Source organism: Amphiura filiformis, chromosome 20 (assembly GCF_039555335.1).
Source record: "Amphiura filiformis chromosome 20, Afil_fr2py, whole genome shotgun sequence".
NCBI classification, from domain to species: domain Eukaryota; kingdom Metazoa; phylum Echinodermata; class Ophiuroidea; order Amphilepidida; family Amphiuridae; genus Amphiura; species Amphiura filiformis.
In genome coordinates this window covers 13,883,693-13,908,756 of record NC_092647.1, presented here as the reverse complement: position 1 = coordinate 13,908,756, position 25,064 = coordinate 13,883,693, and the positions used below count along the sequence as shown (strand labels likewise).

General features: G+C 37.0%; 2 protein-coding genes across 2 annotated transcripts; both read left to right on the top strand.

The window, feature by feature from the left end:
• The first annotated feature begins 3,071 nt into the window (after window positions 1-3,071).
• Window positions 3,072-11,963, top strand: LOC140142022 (uncharacterized). Its single transcript, XM_072163925.1, has 2 exons — window positions 3,072-3,144; window positions 9,697-11,963. The coding sequence occupies exon 2, from the start codon at window positions 9,699-9,701 to the stop codon at window positions 10,860-10,862; it is 1,164 nt and encodes a 387-aa protein (XP_072020026.1). The 5' UTR covers window positions 3,072-3,144; window positions 9,697-9,698; the 3' UTR covers window positions 10,863-11,963.
• Window positions 11,964-14,348: 2,385 nt separating this feature from the next.
• LOC140142020 (uncharacterized) lies at window positions 14,349-23,913 on the top strand. The gene is made up of 2 exons (XM_072163922.1): window positions 14,349-14,444; window positions 20,159-23,913. The coding sequence occupies exon 2, from the start codon at window positions 20,161-20,163 to the stop codon at window positions 21,778-21,780; it is 1,620 nt and encodes a 539-aa protein (XP_072020023.1). The 5' UTR covers window positions 14,349-14,444; window positions 20,159-20,160; the 3' UTR covers window positions 21,781-23,913.
• The last annotated feature ends 1,151 nt before the right edge of the window (window positions 23,914-25,064 follow it).

The following is a 25,064-nucleotide window of genomic DNA, read 5'->3' as shown; positions in this document are numbered from 1 at the left end:
AAATTAATGATTTCAATATTCTATATGTACTGCAGATAGCATAGATGATTCCCATTCGCTATCTACTGTAGATAGCATTCAGATACCAATTTACTATATACTGTAGATAGCATTAATGATTCCCATTGATGAATTCAGTTTGCTCTCTACTAAGCACTGTTGAGCCCAATTTGCTATCTACTGTAGATAGTATTGATGAGTCCAATTCGCTATCTACTGTAGATAGCATTGATGAATCCAATGTGCTATCTACTGTAGATAGTATTGATGAATTCATTTTGCTCTCTATTGTAGAAAGCATTGACGAGTCCAATTCGCTATCTACTGTAGATAGCATTAATGATTCCATTGATGAATTCAATTTGCTCTCTACTGTAGAAAGCATTGATGAGTCCAATTCGCTATCTACTGTGGATAGCATTGATGAATCCAATGTGCTATCTACTGTATATAGTATTGATGAGTTCCATTTGCTATCTACTGCAGATAGTATTGATGAGTTCAATTTGCTATCTACTGTAGATAGTATTGATGAGTTCAATTTGCTATCTACTGTAGATAACATTGATGAGTTCAATTTGCTATCTACTGTAGATAGTATTGATGAGTTCAATTTGCTATCTACTGTAGATAACATTGATGAGTTCAATTTGCTATCTACTGTAGATAACATTGATGAGTTTAATTTGCTATCTACTGTAGATAGCATTGATGAGTTTAATTTGCTATCTACTGTAGATAGTTTTGGTGAGTTCAATTTGCTATCTACTGTAGATAGTATTGATGAATTCAATTTGCTATTTACTGTAGATAACATTGATGAGTTCAATTTGCTATCTACTGTAGATAGTATTGATGAGTTCAATTTGCTCTCTACTGTAGATAACATTGATGAGTTCAATTTGCTATCTACTGTAGATAACATTGATGAGTTTAATTTGCTATCTACTGTAGATAGCATTGATGAGTTTAATTTGCTATCTACTGTAGATAGTATTGATGAGTTCAATTTGCTATCTACTGTAGATAGTATTGATGTGTTCAATTTACTATATATGCCTACTGTAGGTAGCAATGATAAATCAAATTAAGATAGTATTGATGAGTTCCATTTGCTATCTAATATAGATAGCATTGGTGAATTCCGATTTATTATCTACTATAGTTAGCATTGATGAGTTCAATTTTCTATCTACTGTAGATAGCATTGATGAATCCAATGTGCTATCTACTGTAGATAGTATTGATGAGTTCCATTTGCTATCTACTGTAGATAGTATTGGTGAGTTCAATTTGCTTTCTACTGTAGATAGTATTGATGAGTTCAATTTTCTATCTACTGTAGATAGTATCGATGAGTTCAATTTGCTATCTAGTGTAGATAGTATTGATGAGTTCAATTTACTATCTAGGTTTGACCCATGTGTTGACCTTTATTTGACCCTACGCGGCTTTGAGCCACTCAGGAATCTTTCAATTTGGTAATAGACACCCTTAGCACTCTTAGCACTTTAAAAACAAAAAACAGGTGCCATTAAATCCCACAGGGTTGCAAATTATACCTCTTATACTTACATTCCCAACTATAATCGTCACGGTTTATGCCAGAGAAAACATTGGTAATAATTATTGTTTCAAAGGATCATGAGATGTATGACATGGTGTTGAAATTGGAAGGATCTGGGGCGTATCTGGATTAGTATTTATTATACTATAAGTATGCAATTTTCAAACAAAGGCTTTATTTACTCAGAACGTTCTCGTTCTTCTACATCACACCACCACTGCACAATCCTCTCACTACCCCTTCCCTTTGTGAAAAGTCTTCTGGCTGGTCGTCCTCATATTTAAGATTTTTAGGCCTTTTTTGTACTTTTTGACCCATTTTTGACCAGTTTCATCAAAGCCCCCCCCCCCTTGAAAATTGCATGACCCCTTCAAAATGTTCCAAATTGTTCCCCTGGTCACAAGGTTTGTTATCACTGAGTTTGAGGCGTACCCCTTACAGATGTACAGATAATGAAATTTTAAAACTTGACCTAAGATGATCTTTGACCTGACAGCGGCAAATGTTTCAAAGTTTACCCCAGGTCATGAAGTTTGTTGTCACCAAGTTTGAGCCCCATACCCCTTACAGATGTCCAGAAAACGTATTTCTAAGATTTGACCTCTGCATGACTTTTGACCCGACCCCTGCAAAATATTCCCCTGGTCATGAGATTTGTTGTCAATAAATTTGAGCCACATACTCTTTGCAGATGTCCAGATAATGCAATTGTAGAATTTTACCCCTTAATGACCTTTGACCCTAATTCTGTGTACAAGTTATAGGCACAGGGTAGGCTATCACCGATGCATATATGCAAGTGACGTCATTGTGCTATGTAATTTGTGGTAGAAGAAGCAGAATGTATTTGGTTATATACCGGTAATTCACTCTAATGACCTTCTGTTTACACCTTATGGGAATTGGATATAGCCGATACATATGTGCAAGTTACGTAACTGTAGGGTGTAACATGATTGCCAGAAAGAAGAAAGAAGCAGAAAGAACGGATAGAAAAACAGGACCTAGCTCACGGGGTTGTAAACCCCCCAGCTATGTAATTAAGTTTCAGCTGAAGTTTGGAAAAATGGGTGATGTTTATGGCACATCTATTATTATTATTCCTTTTTCGCCGAGAAACCAAGGTTTTCAATCACAAATCCAAGATTTTCAACCGAAAATCCAAGATTAATATCTGAATAACTGATTGTATTCCTATTTAAATTGCCCAAGAAAATATCTTGTAGAAAAACAAAATTACTGTTTTATAGTGGTGTTTTTTTTTAAAGATAGTACTATATATTTTGTGGGCATTTAAAATTATTAGCATTAAGCCTATATCATATGCAAAATATAAATTTACCTTGAAAGTACACAATTTATACAGCGTCATACAAAATATAAGTCTTCGAAATGCTAATGTGACATATAATCACTGAAAACAGGCCCCGTAAACAAAACTTTATTCATGTGTTGGAGGAACCTTAGACTGACCCTTTTACGTGACCTCTGGGTCAGTGGTATAGAAGCAGTGGTGCAAGGGTGCGAGATAGATGTCTGATTCCTTCACATTTTGCCGGATATTTAACGTTTTTCAGGTATGTGTATAAACCAAACTTTGATGTATTATTACTATTTGAGTAGTTTAGAAACATTACACAAATGCTGGATTTAGAGTTCATCTGATTTCTTGTCATTTTGGGATAAGGAAAGAAACTTGTATCACTAATGGTCGTTGTTGAATTCCGTATACCGTTCTTATTGCTAATGTACAGAATGTGTGTATTTAGCGCTGGGGGGGCATACGTATTTCAAGCTGTCACCCGCGTAGTCGAGCTGAACAGCGCAAGGACTTTAAAAAAGTACCCCCGGGAAAGTAGCCAAAAGAAGTATTTTTCAAAATGGACCTAAAACAAGTATACATGTACAACGCGGTTGTTTCCTACCAGTAGATGTTTGAGTCGTGACGAACACACCCCAATCAGCTATAGTACAATGTTATTAGGACTACATTGTAGCTATCAGTCATGGGGCCTGATAAAGAAAATGTACATGTTTTGAGGAGTTTTTAGTATATAGAATTTCGCCCAGCATGTAACCTTCATTTCAACTGATATTTGTCGACATCTTGATTTATGCTGATTGTTCTACCCTTTTCGAGTATGTGCTATTAAAGTTTTTTTACCCCATTTTTGCTGATTTTTGATACCTATATATTCCGATACTCGTGCAGTCGCGTTCCACCATAAAAAAGACCCTTTTTACTTGTTTATTTTTTTTTATATTTTTTTTTTATATATATAGGGTTTTTTTTATACGCCAGGTACGCGAGTGATATAGAACTTAATAAATAGTTAAATAGAAGCTGATGTCTTAGACTTCTTCTTCTTGGGCGCTTTTAACTTCTATACATGTACTTTTTTAGTATCCTCATGTAGGCCTTCAAACCATGTCCATGTTCAAACACAGGCCTATGGTATCCTATACGTATAGTAAGTGAATATTGAGTTCACTCTCGATACCTCCAGACTGGTTTTTAAAATAAGCACCTCAATGTAGAATAACATAGTGTGAGTGTCCATGACCTAATACACCTCATTTGGGCCCAAAACCAAAGAATTTGTACATTTGGCTTGCAGCAAGCTGCGTCTGGACTCCCAGCAGTGTAAAATTTGGGTCACCCTGAATTTGCACTTGGGAGTAGAAGTAGAGTTTAACCATAGCAACTAGGTCCTTACTTAGGTCATTATGGAAACTATGTTATGTTGCTGATAAAGTAAAAATACTTATTGGTATTGCATATGGTCATGTGTCTTATGGTGGGACCCCAAAATACCTGGTGACGTTACATTTTTCTCTCCTCTTTCTCATTTAACTTGTTGTCACAGGGCTATTCTTGGTCCAATTGCATCAAGTGTGGGCTCATTATACAGTAGGGCGGGTCATAAATAGGGAAGGTTTTTATTTCAAATCGGCCATGGCCAAAAGGTGTTCCACTTGACCCCACTTGAAGAAATATGCACTTTAAAAAATAATTGAAGTGGGTCTTCAGACCCCACCACCACCCTTATTCCCCTATATACTGAAATATGCACATTTTGTCAGATATTCAAAGAACAGATACATAATGAGAGGACATGTTGCTTCAAAACGTACATTTTATCCACCCAGAAGCACTTTTCAAACACAAATTAATCATCTACTATAGAAAATAGTCTATATACAATACTTTTCTCTGAATTTCATAACACTTTATATGCTAAGATGTCCAATATCGCATAAATATTACACATACAAAACTGGGTAACTTCAAATAACATAGCAATGAAAAAATTAGGTTGATGTATTATTACCGGACTTGCTTAAAAGGAATTAAATGAATCTGTAGCTGTTTATATTATATGACCCATCATGAACAAACTATATTAAGGGCTTTTACTAATATATAATAATATTATACTAATATAATAAAAGCCCTTAATATAGTTTGTTCATAGCACGTAAACCTATGGGGGGGGGGGGGAGTCTTTGAAAGTCCTTTCCGTCGTTATTATACAGCCCGATGAGCTGAAATTCAAATACTGTGAACAGAATAAGATATAGAAAAAAAATTGGGGGGTCCCCTCAATAACTGGAGATGATCTTCATAGTCTAAATCAAGGGATCATCCAGGCGGCGGATGACATGATCGAGCCGGAAACTTGTGAAACCGCCCGGCCGGCCGTATGGCATTTTACAATATAGTCGGTTAGTTTTGTGGGGTTCATTATCGAACCCCAACGGTTTTAACTTGTATTTATATTATTTATCAACATGGGCCTATTTGTTTGTGATATTTCAAAATAATCCCATTCAATTACACGGTTGACGATGAAAATTTACTGAATTTAGAGAATGCAATGCGGCCACCACCTGGGATCATCTTCAATATAAAAGCCGAATGTATCGAATGTTGTACGGCTCGTAGTATAGCACGTAAACCTATATGGGGTAGGGGGTCTTTAAAAGCCCTTTCCCCGCTATTAGATAGCCCGATGAGCTGAAATTCAAATATTGTGAACAGAATAAGATAAAGAAAAAATTGGGGGTCCCCCAATAACTGAAGATGATCTTCATGGTCTAAATCAAGGGATCATCTGTAATAAAAGCCCTTAAAATAGTTTGTTCATAGCACGTAAACCTATGGGGGAGTCTTTGAAAGTCCTTTCCGTCGTTATTATACAGCCCGATGAGCTGAAATTCAAATATTGTAACAGAATAAGATATAGCAAACAATTGCGGGGGGGTCCCCAATAACTGGAGATGATCTTCATGGTCTAAATCAAGGGATCATCTTCAATATAAAAGCCGAATATATCGAATGTTGTACGGCTCGTAGCACGTAAACCTATATGGGGTAGGGGGTCTTTAAAAGCCCTTTCCCCCGCTATTAGATAGCCCAATGAGCTGAAATTCAAATATTGTGGACAGAATTAGTAAAAGACAAAAATTGGGGTCCCCAATACCTGAAGATGATCTTCATGGTTTAAATCAAGGGATCATTTGTAATAAAAGCCCTTAATATAGTTGTTCATAGCACATAAACCTATGGGGGAGTCTTTGAATCACTATGAAATTTTTACACTGAAAATCACACTGATATCTGTAATGAACACTGAAAATTTAACTCAATGAACAGCACCACTGAAAATAACACTGAAATAGTTCTTTTGTTATTCTGTATGCAAATAACCATTGTCCAACCACACTGAAAAATGGACTGAAACTCCTCTGGAAATCATTGGCCAGTCATTAATCCCACTGAAATTGATTTAATCCCACTGAAATGGATTCAATCACACTGAAATGATCTGACCTGTTCTATTCTTATGGAAATTAGTGCCCTGGATCATTGCTCATTATAGCAGACAATAGCTACTTGATATACCACTGAAAAATACACTGAAATAACACTGAAAACATTTTCAGTCTAACAATTTCTTTTGTTTTGATGATTTTCAGTGTTACCCTGTCATTTTCAGTGTGATTTTCAGTGTAAAAATTTCATAGTGCGAAAGTCCTTTCCGTCGTTATTATACAGCCCGATGAGCTGAAATTCAAATATTGTGAACAGAAATAGATATAGAAAAATGATCTTTATGGTCTAAATCAAGGGGTCATCTTCAATATAAAAGCCGAGTATATCGAATGTTGTACGGCTCGTAGCTCGTAAACCTATATGGGGTAGGGGGTCTTTAAAAGCCCTTTCCCCGGCCCCTGCTATTAGATAGCCCAATGAGCTGAAATTCAAATATTGTGAACAAAATAAGATACAGAAAAAATTGTGGGGGGTCCCCAATAACTAAAGATGATCTTCATAGTCTAAATCAAGGGATCATCTGTAATAAAAGCCCTTAATATAATTTGTTCATGATGGGTCACATATAACTTGAACAGCTACAGATTCATTTAATTCCTTTTAAGCAAGTCCGGTAATAATACATCAACCTAATTTTGTCATGGCTATGTTATTAGAAGTTACCCAGTTTTGTATGTGTAATATTTAGGCCTATGCGATATTGGTGAATATTGGACATCTTAGCATACAAAGTGTTATGAAATTCAGAGAAAAGTATTGTATATAGACTATTTTCTATAGTAGATGATTAATTTGTGTTTGAAAAGTGCTTCTGGGTGGATAAAATGTACGTTTTGAAGCAACATGTCCTCTCATTATGTATCTGTTCTTTGAATATCTGACAAAATGTGCATATTTCAGTATATAGGGGAATAAGGGTGGTGGTGGGGTCTGAAGACCCACTTCAATTATTTTTTAAAGTGCATATTTTTTCAAGTGGGGTCAAGTGGAACACCTTTTGGCCATGGCCGATTTGAAATAAAAACCTTCCCTATTTATGACCCGCCCTATTATACAGCCTGATTATTCTAATTTTCAAATATGTTTCTCAATTTGGAATGCCAATTTGTTTAATTAGTGAAAAATACCAAAATGTTAACGAAAAAAAACCTGGTGGATAAGTGGTGGAGGATAAGCAGTGGAGGAGTATGTGCATTCTCTGTGGGAGACTTGGCATCTTTTTGAATTTTAAATTATAGGCCTATCATTGCCAAATTGTGTGCTATACTTGCAAATCATACCTCAAATGAAAGCTTGATCATTCATTATTCTTATTCAGCTATTAATTTGATCTAATCGTGTTTATAAGTATTCACTGAGAACCGCAAGTCACAAGAACCTCAATTTTTCCTATTCACTTACACACAAATGTCAAGATTTTCAGTCACAACATGCATTTTGGCTTTCAGTTGTTGTATCTTGAGAATTATACACCCTAAGACAGGAAATGTATACATTTTTGGAAAGCTTTTTACCCCAGGAATCCAAATATGCAGTTAAAATAAATGTAGGATACACTCAAACTCAAAGAAAATATCTTCAAAAATGTAATCAACATTTTGTGTGTGAAGTTACGTATATTTTGGCACCCTGTATCACCACTTTGGTCATTCGAAACATAGCAAAAGTATAAATTTTATTCAAGCTCATAGTGTTGCCTGCCACAAAATTAGATTACATTTGAGGTATTCCATATCAGTAGCAAATGCAATAAATTATGAATTTACTAGTAAAATTAATTTATTTTCATGATATCACCCTATATATTTTCTTACAGCTTCTTACGCACCCTGTATACCAACTTCATTTTTGCATAGTTGGATTCCTTGGAACATAAGCTTTCCAAAAATGTATAGTTTTGTTGGTGTGAGATGTATAGTTTTAGACATGTAACAATTTAAGTGAAAAGGAGGACAAATGATCGAAATCAGTGCTTGTAACGCAAATGTGTCCCACCATATGACACATGACCATATCTAAATTGGTGTGTGAAATGCACGTAGATTATAATTATAAGTAATTCAGGAATTTATATCTGTATTTTATTTCCAGTAAAGACTACTCAATTTATATTATTCTTTTATTTTTTGCCTAGAATGTAAACTAAAAAAACCTTCTCTTGCATTATATTTTGGTCTAAATTGCAAACGAAAAAATAAAGAAGTCAGCTTTTTCAGTTTAAATTTTATTATTTTTTGCCGAAAAACGGTAAACGGCTTTGAGACTTAGAATAAGTGGCTGTGCAATACATTAGCTCCCCTGCCCTGGAGGGGGGTAAAATTTTAAATGGCGTGCAAAAATTGCTTGCCCTCCCCTCCCCGCTCGGCCTGCCTTTAAGCCTTATGTCTGCCGAAACAGTGGACAAATGCACATTGACCTCTATTGACTTACTAGCGCCATATGCCCGTATCTTATTTCAATTTAAACTTGCTCTAATTAGTTTACCAAGTTTGTGCCCAATCAGGCATGCTTTGATATGTTGTCCCCATCATGGCCTTTTTACCTCAAATAATTGCACTCACCAAGTTTTTGCCCAATCAGACTAAGTTTTAAAATTTGACCTTTGACCTCTGTATTACCCTCATATCAAGGATTCCACTCATCAAATTTAAGCCCAATCGCACCAAGTTTTAAAAATTTGACCTTTGACCTTCGACCTCCGATTTCATCCGAACGTAGCTTAAAACACTCTTCGTATTTTCTCGATCTTCCGTGTGAATTTGGAGAGATTTGGATCAAACTGACAGAGCCTTCTACACACACACATACATACATAAACACTTGCATAAACAAGGCAAATTATAGTAAGATTCAGTTTCGACCAATAGCTATTGTCAATTCGAAGTATATGATTGCTACAGTTATATCAATTTTATTCAGGAGATCGAGACTGAGGAAAAAGGCGGAAGTAGAAAAAAAAAAAAAAAAGTGAACAAGACGCAAATACACATGACGAAATATTAAATCAGCAGCGACCAAAATTCCTTCTTAAAGTTCTTTCTCTAAACGTGTATCAACTTTCACTTCAAATAGTATAAAACTGAAAAATTTCGTAAACAAAACGAACTTTTATCATTTCTGTTGATTTTATTTTTCCGTTGGATGAGACATTTGGAAAGTTGAATTATGAGAACTTTTATGAAATTGAAGATAAATTCGATTGAAGTAAAGTAGCCTGATAATGAATCGTGTATCAGGATTCACAATGTTGCCTCAATTAGATAGAATGCTATTTATCATTCTTCTATTTCAGAAATGCCTCCAAGAAAACCACGAGAATGGGAGTACATGATGCCTCACGTGTGTAAATATTGCAGAAGGTTCTTTAATAATACGCATCGATATCTGTGTCATCTACGTCATCATGAGCGGTGGATTCGCAGATACTGGTATGACTATAAGAAAAAGTTGATACGCATTCCAAGCAGAATGAAGTACATCGCCGATGACATCAGAAGAGATGGTTTTCTGACATCGTCATATCTTGGAAATGAGTCAACAAGAAAGCAAACAAATGAGAACGATTCGGAATTGTTATTTTACCAAGGTCAACATTGTCAAAAATCGTTTCCAAGCAGGAGTGAGCTAAAGTTACATAACCGTAATCATACCAAAGAGAAGCCTCACATATGCAAATACTGCAACAAAGGCTTCGCACACTCTTGTCACTGGAAAACACATGAACGAATTCATACAAAAGAGAAGCCTTACAAATGTCAGTATTGTAATAAAGGATTCACAGACTCAAGTAATTTGAAAAGACATGAACGAATCCATACCAAAGAGAAGCCTTACATATGCCAATACTGCAATAAAGGCTACACACAGTCTAGTAAGTTGAAAATACATGAACGAATTCATACCAAAGAGACGCCTTATAAATGTCAATATTGCAATAAAAGCTTCACACGGTCTAGTTGCTTGAAAGAACATGAAGGAATTCACACCAAAAACACACCTTACAAATGTTCATATTGCAACAAAGGCTTCACACAGTCTAGTAGCATGAAAACACATGAACGAACTCATACCAAAGAGACGCCTTATAAATGTCAATACTGCAACAAAGGCTTCACCACGAACTTAAAAAGACATGAACGAATCCATACCAAAGAGAAGCCTCACATATGCCAATACTGCAACAAAAGCTTCACACAGTCAGGTAGCTTGAAAACACATGAACGAATTCATACGAAAGAGAAGCCTTACATTTGTCAATACTGTAATAAAGGCTTCACAGTGTCAAGTCACTTGAAAACACACGCACGAATTCATACCAAAGAAAAGCCTTATGTATGCCAATACTGCAACAAAGGCTTCGCACAGTCAGGTAACTTGAAAACACATGAACAAATCCATACCAAAGACACGCCTCACATTATGCCAATACTGCAACAAAGGCTTCACACAGTCTTGTGACTTGAAAACACATGAACGTATACATACTAAAGAGAGGTCTTAAATATGCTAATACTGCCGCCACAAGTGCTTCACTCAATTAAGTAATGAAAACTTGAAAACACATGAACGAACTCATACAAAATAAACGGCTTACATGTCAGTATTGCAATAAAGGCCTTGCACATTGAGGTAGTTTGAAGAATCATGAACTAAATCATACCAAAGAGAAACCTTACATTCTGCGACCAACAAAGTCTTCACATAGTCAGGTAACTTGAAAACACATGAACGAACCTATACCAAATAAGCTCAAAGAGACCCCTTACACATACCAGTACTGTAATAAAGGCTTCACAGTATCATTTAATTAAAAAAACCATTAACGAATTCATAGCAAAGAGAAGCCTTGCATATGCCAATACTCTAATAAAGGCTTCACACATTATGGTGACTTGAACGCACATGAGCGAACCCTTACCAAAGAGAACCCTTACAAATGTTAATGAGAGGCTTCAAAGTGTCAAATAACTTGCAAACACATAAAGAAGCATTAATAAAGGCTATATATTTTTAAGATCTTTACAAGGTCTAGTCATACGAAATAAAAATCTTGCTAAATATACTGCAGCAAAGTCTCAATCATTCAAGAGGCTTAAAGACAGATGAGCAGACACTGTGTAGAGGCTTCACTGTGTTTCGAAAGTTACAAATACTTGAACGAACCTACACCAAAGAGAACCCTACATGCCTATGCCAATACTGCAATAACGGCGTATTGAAAAAAGAAAGCAAAGTTTTCAAATTTGAAAAAATCTTGGGTTATCGGTTGAAAATCCAAGTTTTTCCAATTATAGAACAGTAAAACCTTTGATATTTAGCTGAAAACCTACATTTTGCAATAACAAAAAATGGCATACTGCAGTTACTGTCCGTTTTCCTAAACACAATACACAGTGCTCTTACCATTGACGCGTAACCTCTACAAATAGCGTATGTTAGAAGTATGGGGATTTGTCTAGTTAACGTCGCTGTGTGAAAAATAACCGGCCAATATTAAAAGTACTCTTCTAAAATTCTAGCAGACCAAGTCCAGAGTGTGTGGCGTCACCTTCACCTAACCAGTCCACTTTCCATTCATCTTTTCGCCAGCCCATAGGGGCTGGCGTCTATTCATAGATGAGATTTGTGTACACAAAAGATTATTACACAAAATTCTATTGATATGAATTACTCTATTTTACTTTTTGTGATGAACATTTTTTAAAGTGTTGCTATTTGATATGTAAGAAATTGAGTATAGCCAAAGTTATGTTTGAATTAATTATGACTTTAAAAAAACCCTATTCTTACGGACTTAACAAATAGGGTGAAGATCGGTAATGATTTTTTCTGGAAGATGCTATTATAATATGACCTAAAAATGACGGAAAGCTTGACAAATCTGAACAGTTTTTGTAAACATAATAGACAATAGATTTTTTTTGGGATAAATTTCTCTCAAAATCAATCCACTTCGGCAAAAAAAACCCGCTGTTTTTAATTTCCTACACTCCCCAAAACGCAATATTTGGGTCAGACGGGCCCGTAGAATAGTTTTGTCTTTTTATCGTCACCTAAAGTTAAGATTTATATTATATTTATGAGAGTTGAAACAACTACACAGGGCTTGAGTAATTGATTTTTTTTCAAGCTTCAATGTTATTTGTTGACGATCGCATATATGATTGATAGGTTAAATAGTGTAATCATACAGTCCACTTATTAAACATGTAGGTAAAATTAACACGCACGTTTTGTAAATATTATTAAGAAATTGTCCTCAAGCAACCAAATCAAGTGTAAAAGTACAATGTGACTTCTAGTCCTGACACCAAAATCTGCATAAAAAATGGGCGACGGGGACGTGCGGCCACATTGACCACAGGCTCCTTCTCACCCAAGGATCCCCTTTTTTGCTTTACTGAACTCCCTCGCACCCAATGACCCCCTTATTGTTTTCCAAAAGACCCCATTTTTCAAGAATTTTAGACAAATTGCTGATCTCTCACCGAATGACTATTTTTATTTAAATTTCAAGTATCATAAATTTTCAAATTTTGATGACTTTTTGAAAATTTTGTATCAATTTTTATATTTTGACCCAATTTTTTCCAGTCTTATATACGGAAAGACCCCCTTTTTGGTAAGATTTTCCAGTTTTTTGGGCCTTCTCACCGAAAGACCCTTTTTTGGTGTCTAGGTTCTCACCGAAAGACGCACATCCCGTCACTTCCAAAGTCGAAGTGTTGGTGTTGTGGAGGTATCTGATCCCTGCAAAATGTTCAAAAAATATTCCCCTGGCCATGGGGTTTGTTGTCGATGAGTTTGAGTCACATACTCCTTACAGATGTCCAGAAAATGCAATTCTAAGATTTAGACCCAGATGACCTTTGACCTGACCCCTTCAAAATGTTCCAAATTGTTCACCTGGCCACGAGGTTTGTTATCACTGTTGTTTGAGCCGTACACTTACAGATGTACAGATAATGAAATTCTAAAACTTGACCTAAGATGACCTTTGACCTGCAAAGTTTACCCCAGGTCATGAAGTTTGTTGTCACCAAGTTTGAGCCCCATACCCCTTACAGATGTCCAGAAAATGTATTTCTAAGATTTTACCTCTTAATGACCTTTGACCCTAATTCTGTGTACAAGTAGGCACAGGGTAGGCTATAACCGATATGCATATATGCAGGTGACGTCATATTGTGCTATGTAATTTGTGGTAGAAGAAGCATTTTGAATGTATTTGGTTATATACCGGTAATGCCCCCTTAATGACCTTCTGTTTACACCTTATGGGAATTGGATATAGCCGATACATAATGTACAAGTTACGTAACTGTAGGGTGTAACATGTAGGAGGAGAAGCATTTTGAAGTTGATTGCCAGAAAGAAGAAAGAAGCAGAAAGAACGGATAGAAAAACAGGACCTAGCTCAGGGGGTTGTAACCCCCCCCCCCAGCTAGGTAATTAAGTTTCAGCTGAAGTTTGGACAAATGTGTGATGTTTATGGCACATCTATTATTATTATTATTCCTTTTTCGCCGAGAAACAAGGTTTTCAATCACAAATCCAAGATTTTCAACCGGAAATCCAAGATTAATTTCTGAATAACTGAATTGTATTCTTATTTAAATTTCCCAAGAAAATATCTTGTAGAAAAACAAAATTACTGTTTAGTGGTGTGTTTTTTTAAAAGATAGTAGGTTTTGTGGGCATTTAAAGTTATTAGCATTAAGCCTATATATCATATATGCAAAATATAAATTTACCTTGAAAGTACAAGCACGAGCCAATTTATACAGCTTTATACAAAATCATTAAGCCTTCTAAATGTTATTGTGACCACAGATATTGGAACACTATATTCCAATATTTGTGATGTGACATACACTGAAAAACAGGCCCCGTAAACAAAACTTTATTCATGTGTTGGAGAAACCTCAGAATGACCCTGGGTCAGTGGTATTAAGCCATTTTATAGAAGCTATAGAGCAAGGGTGCTAGATAGATGTCTGGGATTCCTTCATATTTTGCCGGATATTTAACGTTATTCAGGTATGTGTATAAACCAAACTTTGATGTATTATTACTATTTGAGTAGTTAAGAAACATTAGACAAATGCTGGATTTAGAGTTCATCTGATTTCTTTGTTCTTGAAACAGGTTCATCAGGTTTGGTAATAACGAAATAAACAGGTTTTTAATTTGTCAAAACCAGTGAAGAAACTTACTATTTCTTGCTGACAGTTTCGTCAGTGCACCACTGACTTTATCGAAGCTTGTTGATGTTGTGATCCAACAGCTGATGACTGGCGGGAAGTTACTGTTACGTCACTTCCGGTAGTGGTCTTAGTAAAATTTGGGGGCCCTGGGCCCGGGCCCATCTGGCCCTGTGGTAAATCCGGCCCTGTGTACAGAATGTGTGTATTAGCGCTGGGGGCCGGGGCATATGTATTTCAAGCTGTCACCCGCGTAGTCAAGCTGTACAGCGCAAGGACTTTAAAAAAGTACCCCGGGAAAGTAGCCAAAAGAAGTATTTTTCAAAATGGACCTAAAACAAGTATACATGTACAACGCGGTTGTTTCCTACCATGAACAAGTAGATGTTTGAGTCGTGGCGAACACACCCCAATCAGCTATGCAATGTATTATTAGCATGATTAGTACATGTACTAGCTATCTGGGGCCTGATAAAGAAAAAGTACATGTTTTGAGGAGTTTTTAGTATATACAATTTCGCCCAGCATGTAATTGTAACCTTCATTTCAACTGATATTTGTCGACATCTTGATTTATGCCGATTGTTCTACCCTTTTCGAGTATGTGCTATTAAAGTTAAGGCCCGGATCACTGTACTCCTTTTTACCCCATTTTGCTGATTTTTGATACCTATATATTCCGATACTCGTGCAGTCGCGTTCGACCATAAAAAAGACCATTTTTACTTGGTTTTTTTTATATATAGTTTTTTTTTATACGCCAGGTATACGCGGGTGATATAGAACTTGAAATACAATAAACCGTAAAATAGAAGCTGATGTCTTGGACTTCTTCTTCTTGGGCGCTTTTAACTTCTAGACATGTATCCTCATAAGTCCATGTTCAAAAACAGGCCTATGGTATCCTATACGTATAGTTTATAGTGAATATTGAGTTCACTCTCGATACCTCCAGACTGGTTTTTAAAATAAGCACCTAAATGTAGAATAACATAGTGTGAGTGTCCTATGACCCATACACCTCATTTGGGCCCCAAACCAAAGAATTTGTATATTTGGCTTGCAGCAAACTGCGTCTGGACTCCCAGCAGTGTAAAATTTGGGTCACCCTGAATTTGCACTTGGGAGTAGAAGTAGAGTAACCATAGCAACTAGGTCCTTACTTAGGCCATTATGGAAACTATGTTATGTTGCTGATAAAGTAAAAATACTTATTGGTATTGCATATCTAAATTGGTGTGTGAAATACACGTAGATTATAATTATAAGTAATTCAGGAATTTATATCTGTATTTTATTTACAGTAAAGACTACTCAATTTATATTATTCTTTTATTTTTTGCTTAGAATGTAAACTAAAAAAACCTTCTCTTGCATTATATTTTGGTCTAAATTGCAAACGAAAAAATAAAGAAATAAGTCAGCTTTTTTCAGTTTAAATTTTATTTTTTGCCGAAAAACGGTAAACGGCTTTGAGACTAAGAATAAGTGGCTGTGCAATATATTAGCTCCCCTGAAGGGGGGGGGGTAAAATTTCCAAATGGCGTGCCAAAATTCTTGCCCTCCCCCTCTCGGCCTGCCTTTAAGCCTTATGTCTGCCGAAACAGTGGGCAAATGCACATTGACCTCTATTGACTTACTAGCGCCATTTGCCTGTATCATGACAGCACACATTCATTGAACAATTGGTATTTATTTCAATTTAAACTTGCTATAATTAGTTTACCAAGTTTGTGCCCAATCAGGCATGCTTTGATATGTTGTCCCCATCATGGCCTTTTTACCTCGAATAATTCCACTCACCAAGTTTTTGCCCAATCAGACAAAGTTTTAACATTTGACCTTTGACCTCCGCATTACCCTCATATCAAGGATTCCACTCATCAAATTTAAGCCCAATCGCACCAAGTTGACCTTTGACCTTCGACCTCCGATTTCATCCGAACGTAGCTTAAAACACTCTTCGTATTTTCTCGATCTTCCGTGTGAATTTGGATCAAAACTGACAGAGCCTTCTACACACACATACATACATAACACTTGCATAAACAAGGCAAATTATACTAAGTAAAATTCAGTTTCGACCAATAGCTATTGTCGATTCGAAGTATATGATTGCTACAGTTGTATCAATTTTATTCAGGAGACTGAGGAAAAAGGCGGAAGTAGAAAGATTGAAAAAAAGTGAACAAGACGCAAATACACATGACGAAATATTAAATCAGCAGCGACCAAAATTCCTTATTAAAGTTAGTATAATTAAAGACAGAGATAAAAGCAATTTATCGCGTCTGATGTCACTGTCAATTACGATCCTTGATTGGTTTACACAGGTATTCAGCGCGTAAAAGGAAGACCGATCTATCTGGTGCTGATCGGAGAAAAGGAATAGCAGCAAATGGCGAAAAAGTTCGTACTTTTACAAGGCAAAAAGCAGCTTTTCCAGGCATTGTGGACATGGTGCCTTCACCAAAGAAAGTTTCCTACTATAAGACCTAACTTTTGAGATGGTTTGCATGTCGAAAGGTGCAAAATCAACAATAAGGCGCCCGGTTATAAATCCGCGTTCAGCAAGTCATCATCACGACACTTGTAAACAAACCGTGCTCGAGTTTGATTGACAGGTGACGTCAGACGCGATAAATTGTCTTTATCTTTATCTTTCATTATAGTTACGGGTGGCTTTTTTGTACGCTAGGTCAAAGGTCACGTTGACGTCACTTCCGGGTCAAGGTCATCCGAGGTCAAAGGTGAAAGGTCATCACGGGTCAAAGGTCACGATGACGTCACGTGAAAGGTCACTTCCGGGTCAAAGGTCACCGTTGTTCAAAGGTCATCACGTGTCAAAGGTCACGATGACGTCCCTTTCGGATCAAAGGTCACCAAGGTGGGTCAAAGGTCGGTTTGCATATTCATGAGATGGACGTGGCTAATTAGCATATATGAATATTCATGAGGTGGGCGTGGCTAATTAGCATATTTGAATAAAATTTGAAAAGAAAAAAGTTGAAAAAAATGAGAAAAATTTCAAAATCAAATTTCCCAAACAAAATTTCAAAACAATTTCAAAAAAAAAAAAAAATTCCAACAAAAAATTAAAAAAAACAAATTTCAAAAATTTTTTAAAATATTAAAAATAAGGGAAAAAATTTGCCTAAAATAACGCGTCGTATCGGCCGTATTACGGAAGGTATTGGCGTCAAATTCGGTATATACGGTAAGGGTCGAATTACAAACTACCCGCGGGGGTCTAGGGGTCGAAAGGTCAATGCGCTTAAAAAATTGATTTTGTCTAGGGAAATATCATATTTTTCGTTCTATACTACGTATCGAGGTAACAAAATTCGGTTTTTGAACAAAACACCTCGAACCGCGTCGAACTCGTACCGGAACGAGTCGATGAGCGAGGAATGAGCCGATGAGCGTGTAAATGAGCGAATGAGTGGTGGAATGAGCTAAGGAGCGGGCAAATGAGCGGTGGAATGAGTCAATGAGCGAGTAAATGAGTCAATGAGCGCATAAATGAATAAGGAATGTCGATGAGCGGAGCATTGCGATAAAGAACTGGATAAAACTAGAGAACAAATTCTCCCATCCCCTCCTCCCACCACCATCACATATACGACAAAATGCTCCAATGCGTCAAAATGCGTCGATCGCGTAACGAAATGCGTCAAAGCGTAATGAATCGGGTCAATTGCGTAATGAAATGCGTCAAAGCGTAACGAATTTCGTCAATTGCGTAACGAGATGCATCAAAGCGTAACGAATTGCGTCAAAATGCGTCATTGCATTGTCAAAGCGTAACGAATTGCGTCAAAGCGTAGCAAATTGCGTCAATTACGCTGCAATGTGCGTCAAAGCGTAATGAAATGTGTAAAACTGCGTCGATTGCGCAATTTAATGCGTCAATTGCGTAATGATTAGCGTAACGCAAAAGCTTAATATAAGTTCGTTAATTTAAACCTATCGATCATTTCGATCCTAACTTCCGAAAAGTCGACATGAATACCTTTAAAACTTATCCTTGCTCCGTGTGCGGCAGGGCGTTCTCGCGCAAGTACGATCTTGAGAGACACAAGCGACACGTACACCTTGAAGAACAAGACGAAGAGGAGGAGGAAGAGGAGGAGTCCGACGATAACGATTCTGAGGTTGTCTCGGACCGAGAATCCGGCGACGAACTGGAAGACAACGAGGCTTATCGGGAATGGTACGAGGGAGCCACGGAAGATATGAGGAGGCAAAAATACGAAAAGTACGTCGGCGACGGCATGGATCCGGAGATGGCGAGGGAAAATGCCCATATGAAAACTGCATGGGCCGTAAAACGCGACTTTTTCGAGCGGTACAGCACGTTTCTACGAAGCCACGCGCTTCTCAAAGACGACGGAGTTTACACGGAGATCGCGGACGATCTCGAGGAGAAAATGGAGAATGGCGTCGAGGTGGACAAAGCCGTGAAGAGAACGATGGCTAAACATCGCTCTAAATTTTACGGGCTGTTCCAGTACGATGAAGATGATAATGTCACTGCCATGGGAGAGGATGACGAATATGAACCCGCGAATTAAAGATAATAAAGTAGAGAAACAAAATACAATCAACTCTTTTACTCGTTATTAACCCAATGTTAAACCTCACTTTCGCGTTACGCATTTCGTCGCGCGATCGATGCAATTTGACGCAATATGTTACATTTTGATACATTTCGTTACGCAATTTGTTACGTTTTGATGCAATTAAGGGATCAAGTGTCACTTCTGGGTCAAAGGTCAACCGGAAGTGCATTTTGAAAGTGAAGTTTTGTATCGGAAGTGCGCCACTTTGTACCGGAAACGATGTCATAGTTAAATTGCGTAAAGAATCACGTTATTTTTGACACATTTTGAAATAATTCGTTACGCCTCAACGCATTTCACGCCGCAATGATGCATTTTTAAGCAATTTGTTACGCTTTGACGCATATTAGGACGCAATGACGCATTTTGACGCAATTCGTTACGCTTTGACGCATTCAGTTACGCGATCGACGCATTTCGTTACGCTTTGACGCATTTCATTTCGCAATCGACGCATTTCGTTACGCTTTGACGCATTTCATTACGCATTGGTGTATTTTGTTGTATGTGATGGTGGTGGATTCTAACTGGTTTATGTCACACCGATAATAAGTCATTTTATACGAGTACATGGACACGTAGGGATCAAAGTTCGTCAAAGGATCGCTCCGGGTCAAGCATCACTTCCAGGTCGAGGGATCACGAGGTCAAAACCCGAATTTTTTCCTCGATACGTGCTATAGAACGAAAAATACGATATTTCCCTAGACAAAATTAATTCTTTAAGAGCAGTGACCTATCGACCCCCTCGGGTAGTTTGTAATTCGACCCTTACCGTATATATCGAATTTGACGCCGATATCTTCCCTAACACGGCGGATACGACGCGTTATTTTAGAAGTAAAGTAGCCTGATAATGAATCGTGTATCAGGATTCACAATGTTGCCTCAATTAGATAGAATGCCATTTATCATTCTTTTATTTCAGAAATGCCTCCAAGAAGGCCACGAGAATGGGAGTACCTGATACCTCACGTGTGTAAATATTGCAAAAGGTTCTTTAATAATACACATCGATATCTGTGTCATCTACGTTATCATGAGCTGTGGATTCGTAGATACTGGTATGACTATAAGAAGAAGTTGATACCCATTCCAAGCAGAAAGAAGTCAACAAGAAAGCAAACAAATGAGAACGATTCGAAACAGGCATTTTACCAAGGTCAACATTGTCAAAACTCGTTTCCAATCAGGAGTGAGCTAAAGTTACATGACCGGAATCATACCAAAGAGAAGCTTCACATATGCCAATACTGCAACAAACGCTTCACGCAGTCAGGTGACTTGAAAACACATGAACGAATTCATACAAAAGAGAAGCCTTACACATGTCAATACTGTAATAAAGGATTCACAGACTCAAGTAACTTGAAAAGACATGAACGAACCCATACCAAAGAGACGCCTTATAAATGTCAATACTGCAATAAAAGCTTCACACGGTCTAGTTGCTGGAAAGAACATGAAGCAATTCACACCAAAAACACACCTTACAAATGTTCATATTGCAACAAAGGCTTCACACAGTCTAGTAGCATGAAAACACATGAACGAATTCATACCAAAGAGACGCCTTATAAATGCCAATACTGCAACAAAGGCTTCACACATTCAAGTCACTTGAAAACACATGAACGCATTCATACAAAAGAGAAGCCTTACATATGTCAATACTGTAATAAAGGATTCACAGACTCAAGTAACTTGAAAAGACATGAACGAACCCATACCAAAGAGACGCCTTATAAATGTCAATACTGCAATAAAAGCTTCACACGGTCTAGTTGCTTGAAAGAACATGAAGCAATTCACACCAAAAACACACCTTACAAATGTTCATATTGCAACAAAGGCTTCACAAAGTCTAGTAGCATGAAAACACATGAACGAATTCATACCAAAGAGACGCCTTATAAATGCCAATACTGTAACAAAGGCTTCACACATTCAGGTAGCTCGAAAAGACACGAACGAACCCATACCACAGCACAGTCAGGTAGTTTGAATAATCATGAACTAAATCATACAAATGAGAAGCCTTTAATATGTCAATACTGCAACAAAGGCTTCACCACGTCTTGGAACTTAAAAAGACATGAACGAATCCATACCAAAGAAAAGCCTTACATATGCCAACATTGCAACAAATGTTTCACACAGTCAGGTAGCTTGAAAACACATGAACGAATTCATACGAAAGAGAAGCCTTACATTTGTCAATACTGCAAAAAAGGCTTCACACAGTCTAGTGACTTGAAAATACACGCACGAATTCATACCAAAGAAACGCCTTACATATGCCAATACTGCAACAAAGGATTCACTGGGTCGGGTAACTTGAAAAAACATGAAAGAATCCATACCAAAAAGAAGCCTTACATATGCCAATACTGTAAAAAAGGCTTCGCACAGTCAGGTGACATGAAAAGACATGAACGAATCCATACCAAAGACACGCCTTACATATGCCAATACTGCAACAAAGGCTTCACACAGTCTTGTGACTTTAAAACACACGAACGTATACATACTAAAGAGAAGTCTTGCTAATACTGCCACAAGTGCTTCACTCAATTAAGTACTCATACAAAATAGTCAGTATTGCAATAAAGGCCTTGCACATTCAGGTAGTTTGAAGAATCATGAACTAAATCATACCAAAGAGAAACCTTACATACTGCGACCAACAAAGGCTTCATGAACGAACCCATACTAAAGAAGCTCAAAGAGTCCCCTTACATATGTCAGTACTGTAATAGCTTGTAATAAAGGCTTCACAGTATCATCTAACTTAAAAACCCATTAACGAATTCATATAGCAAAGAGAAGCCTTGCATATGCCAATACTGTAATAAAGGCTTCACACAGTCTGGTGACTTGAACGCACACGAACGAACCCTTACCAAAGAAAAGCCTTACAAATACATACATACATACATACATACATACATACATTCAAAGTATTTATGACACGCTGTTTCATAGAGATCACAGCGTGTGTGATGATACACTATAATAAAAAACAAACAAAAATAAAAGCAAGCAAATAATATGAAACAAAAGAAAATCATTGCGTGAAAAGGTGTGTTTTAAGTCCTTTCTTAAACATTTGAAGTGATGGCACAGAACGCAGAGCAGGTGGTAAAGTGTTCCACAACCGAAGAGCAACATATGCGAATGATCTGTCGGCATCAGATTGAAGAGTGCGAGGTGTGTAAATTTTGAGTCTGGTAGTGTCAGTTGAAGATCGTAAGCCAGTTCGTGTAGGTGAGTACAGAGACAAGTTGCAGGCAAGGTATGATGGAGCAAAGCCATTTAGGCACTTGAAAACAATGACAAGGATTTTGAATGTTATTCTATTCTTGATAGTAAGCCAGTGGAGCTCTTTGATGAACGGTGTTGCATGATCACGCTTCTTTGCACAGAAAATTAGTTTTGCTGCCCAATTTTGCAGTCTCTGAAGTCTCGCGATGTAAGTTGCGTTTGCTCCAAGTAGAACTGCATTTGCATAGTCGAGACGAGAAAGAATTAATGACCTAACGATGTGGTGGCATGTGTCTCTGTCTAAGAACCGGCGTATACGTGTTATGTTACGAAGATAGTAAGTGACATTGCTACACAAGCTTGTAATGTGGGTTGACATGGAAAGCTGACCATCAAAGAGGACACCCAGATTGCGAACAGTGTCAGAGGGAATGATAACATTGTTATCAATTTGAAGATGGATATTTGATGGTAACTTGCGCCTATTGTGTGGTGAAACAGCGATAAAAAAACTCCGTTTTGTTATCGTTCAGCATCAACATGTTGTTAGTCATCCACAGTTTTATTTCGCTAATGCAGTTTGAGAGTCTTGACAGAGCACATTGAATGGAAGTCGAATCAGAAGGATTGAAATTTAAAAAGAGCTGAATGTCGTCGGCATACATATGGTAATGGATTTGATGCTTCCTGATAATACGACCAACCGGGATGATGTAAATTCTGAAAGATGCTGGACCAACGATGGAACCCTGTGGAAGGCCATAGTACATCTGATGAGGATCAGAAAAAGTACCATTGATACAAATTTTGGTGGTTCTGTTGGTAAAATATGACTTGTACCAGTCTAGTGCAGTTCCGCTTAGGCCGATTTCGTTAGCCATACGATGAACCAAAACACTATGCTCTACCATGTCAAATGCAGCTGACAGATGTAGTAAAACCAAAAACACAGCTTGCTGGTTGTAAAGGTACTGCATGATGTTAGTCTTGACGTGGAGAAGCGCTGTCTCTGTACTATGCAGAGAGCGATAGGCCGACTGGTATTCTTCACCAAGATTGTTAATTAAAGGCTTCAAAGTGTCAAATAACCTGCAAACACATAAAGAAGCATTAATGAAGGCTATATCTTTCCAAGATCTTTATAAGGTCTAGTCATACGAAATAAAAAATCTTGCTAAATATACTGCAGCAAAGTCTCAATCATTCAGGACAGATGAGCAGACACCGTGTAGAGGCTTCACTGTGTTTAGAAAGTTACAAATACTTGAACGAACCTACACCAAAGAGAACCCTACATGCCTATATGCCAATACTGCAATAACGGCGTATTGAAAAAAAATAAAACAAAGTTTTCAAATTTATTTACAATAAAAACGCATTCAAAATGCTAGTCGATTTCACATTTTATGTTACCTACAGAAGGTGTGAATTATCCTTTATGCAATATGCATACATCACTTTTGTTCTGAAATCGACCAAGTAATAATGACACACGCACAATTCTTAAACAACATCTTTTGCACAGAGTTCAATGGGATTTGAAAAGTAAAGTGGCAGTTGAAACCCTAGTGATAACACGTTTGCAGTGCATGATATAGGGCTTCCTTAAATCATCCTCTGGCCTACATATAACAATAACTTGTTCTACAGCATATCAACATGGTTTACAAGAAAATTATATCACCAATGAGGTCATATCAGTGGCATTTTCATGGTCATGTACAGTATCTTTGACATCGAGCATGATAACATGATGTTTGGTTGCCTGTGAGTGCATAATTGATATGTTGATAACAGATCTAACCCGGAGATCTAATAATGTTGTAGAATCAAAATCTTCATTATATGGACCACATTGAAGTCAAAGTAATTATCTATCCTATCCTGTATCGTTTTATGGATAAAAATTACTCAAAATGATATTGATGAAATCATTGCTATCTTAAACATCGGTTTGGTTTTTTCAAAGGGAAAATCCGATGGAAAATAACGTTTTTAGGGGCTAGCTATAATACGGGCATAATTTATTTACGTAGGCCTATAGTATTGAACAATGTACCCCATATTTTGACATGCACTTACAGAAAATAAATAAATTATAGTGCCAAAAAATAAATAAATTAGTGTGCCAAAAATGACACGTAACTAAAGTGAAGCCACTTTCTATCTTTTTTATTTGATTTATAAAATTACATTCAACAACTTGATGATTGAAGACTGAGAAAACACACAATGCAGACTATTATAGAATGGAGTGGGTAAGATACCACATTAGTAACATACACTAATATAGGCTGATTCCATTTCATGGTTCAGCAAAATTTTGGATATAGAATGATTGGAATCGAGCGAACCATAGGCTAGGCATATCATTGATTATGATGAATTGAAAGCTAATAAAGGAAGGAAAGGAAAAAGTAAAAGGCGAAATAGAAAATAAAGTTTAAATAAAACTAAGAATAAAAATTCCTTTTAAAAGGGAAAGCCAGCCTCAATGTAGAAAAGGTCTTGTAATTAGTTTTGGTCAGTGTGAAAGGCATTTTTAGGATCACGCTTACATCCATGGGATT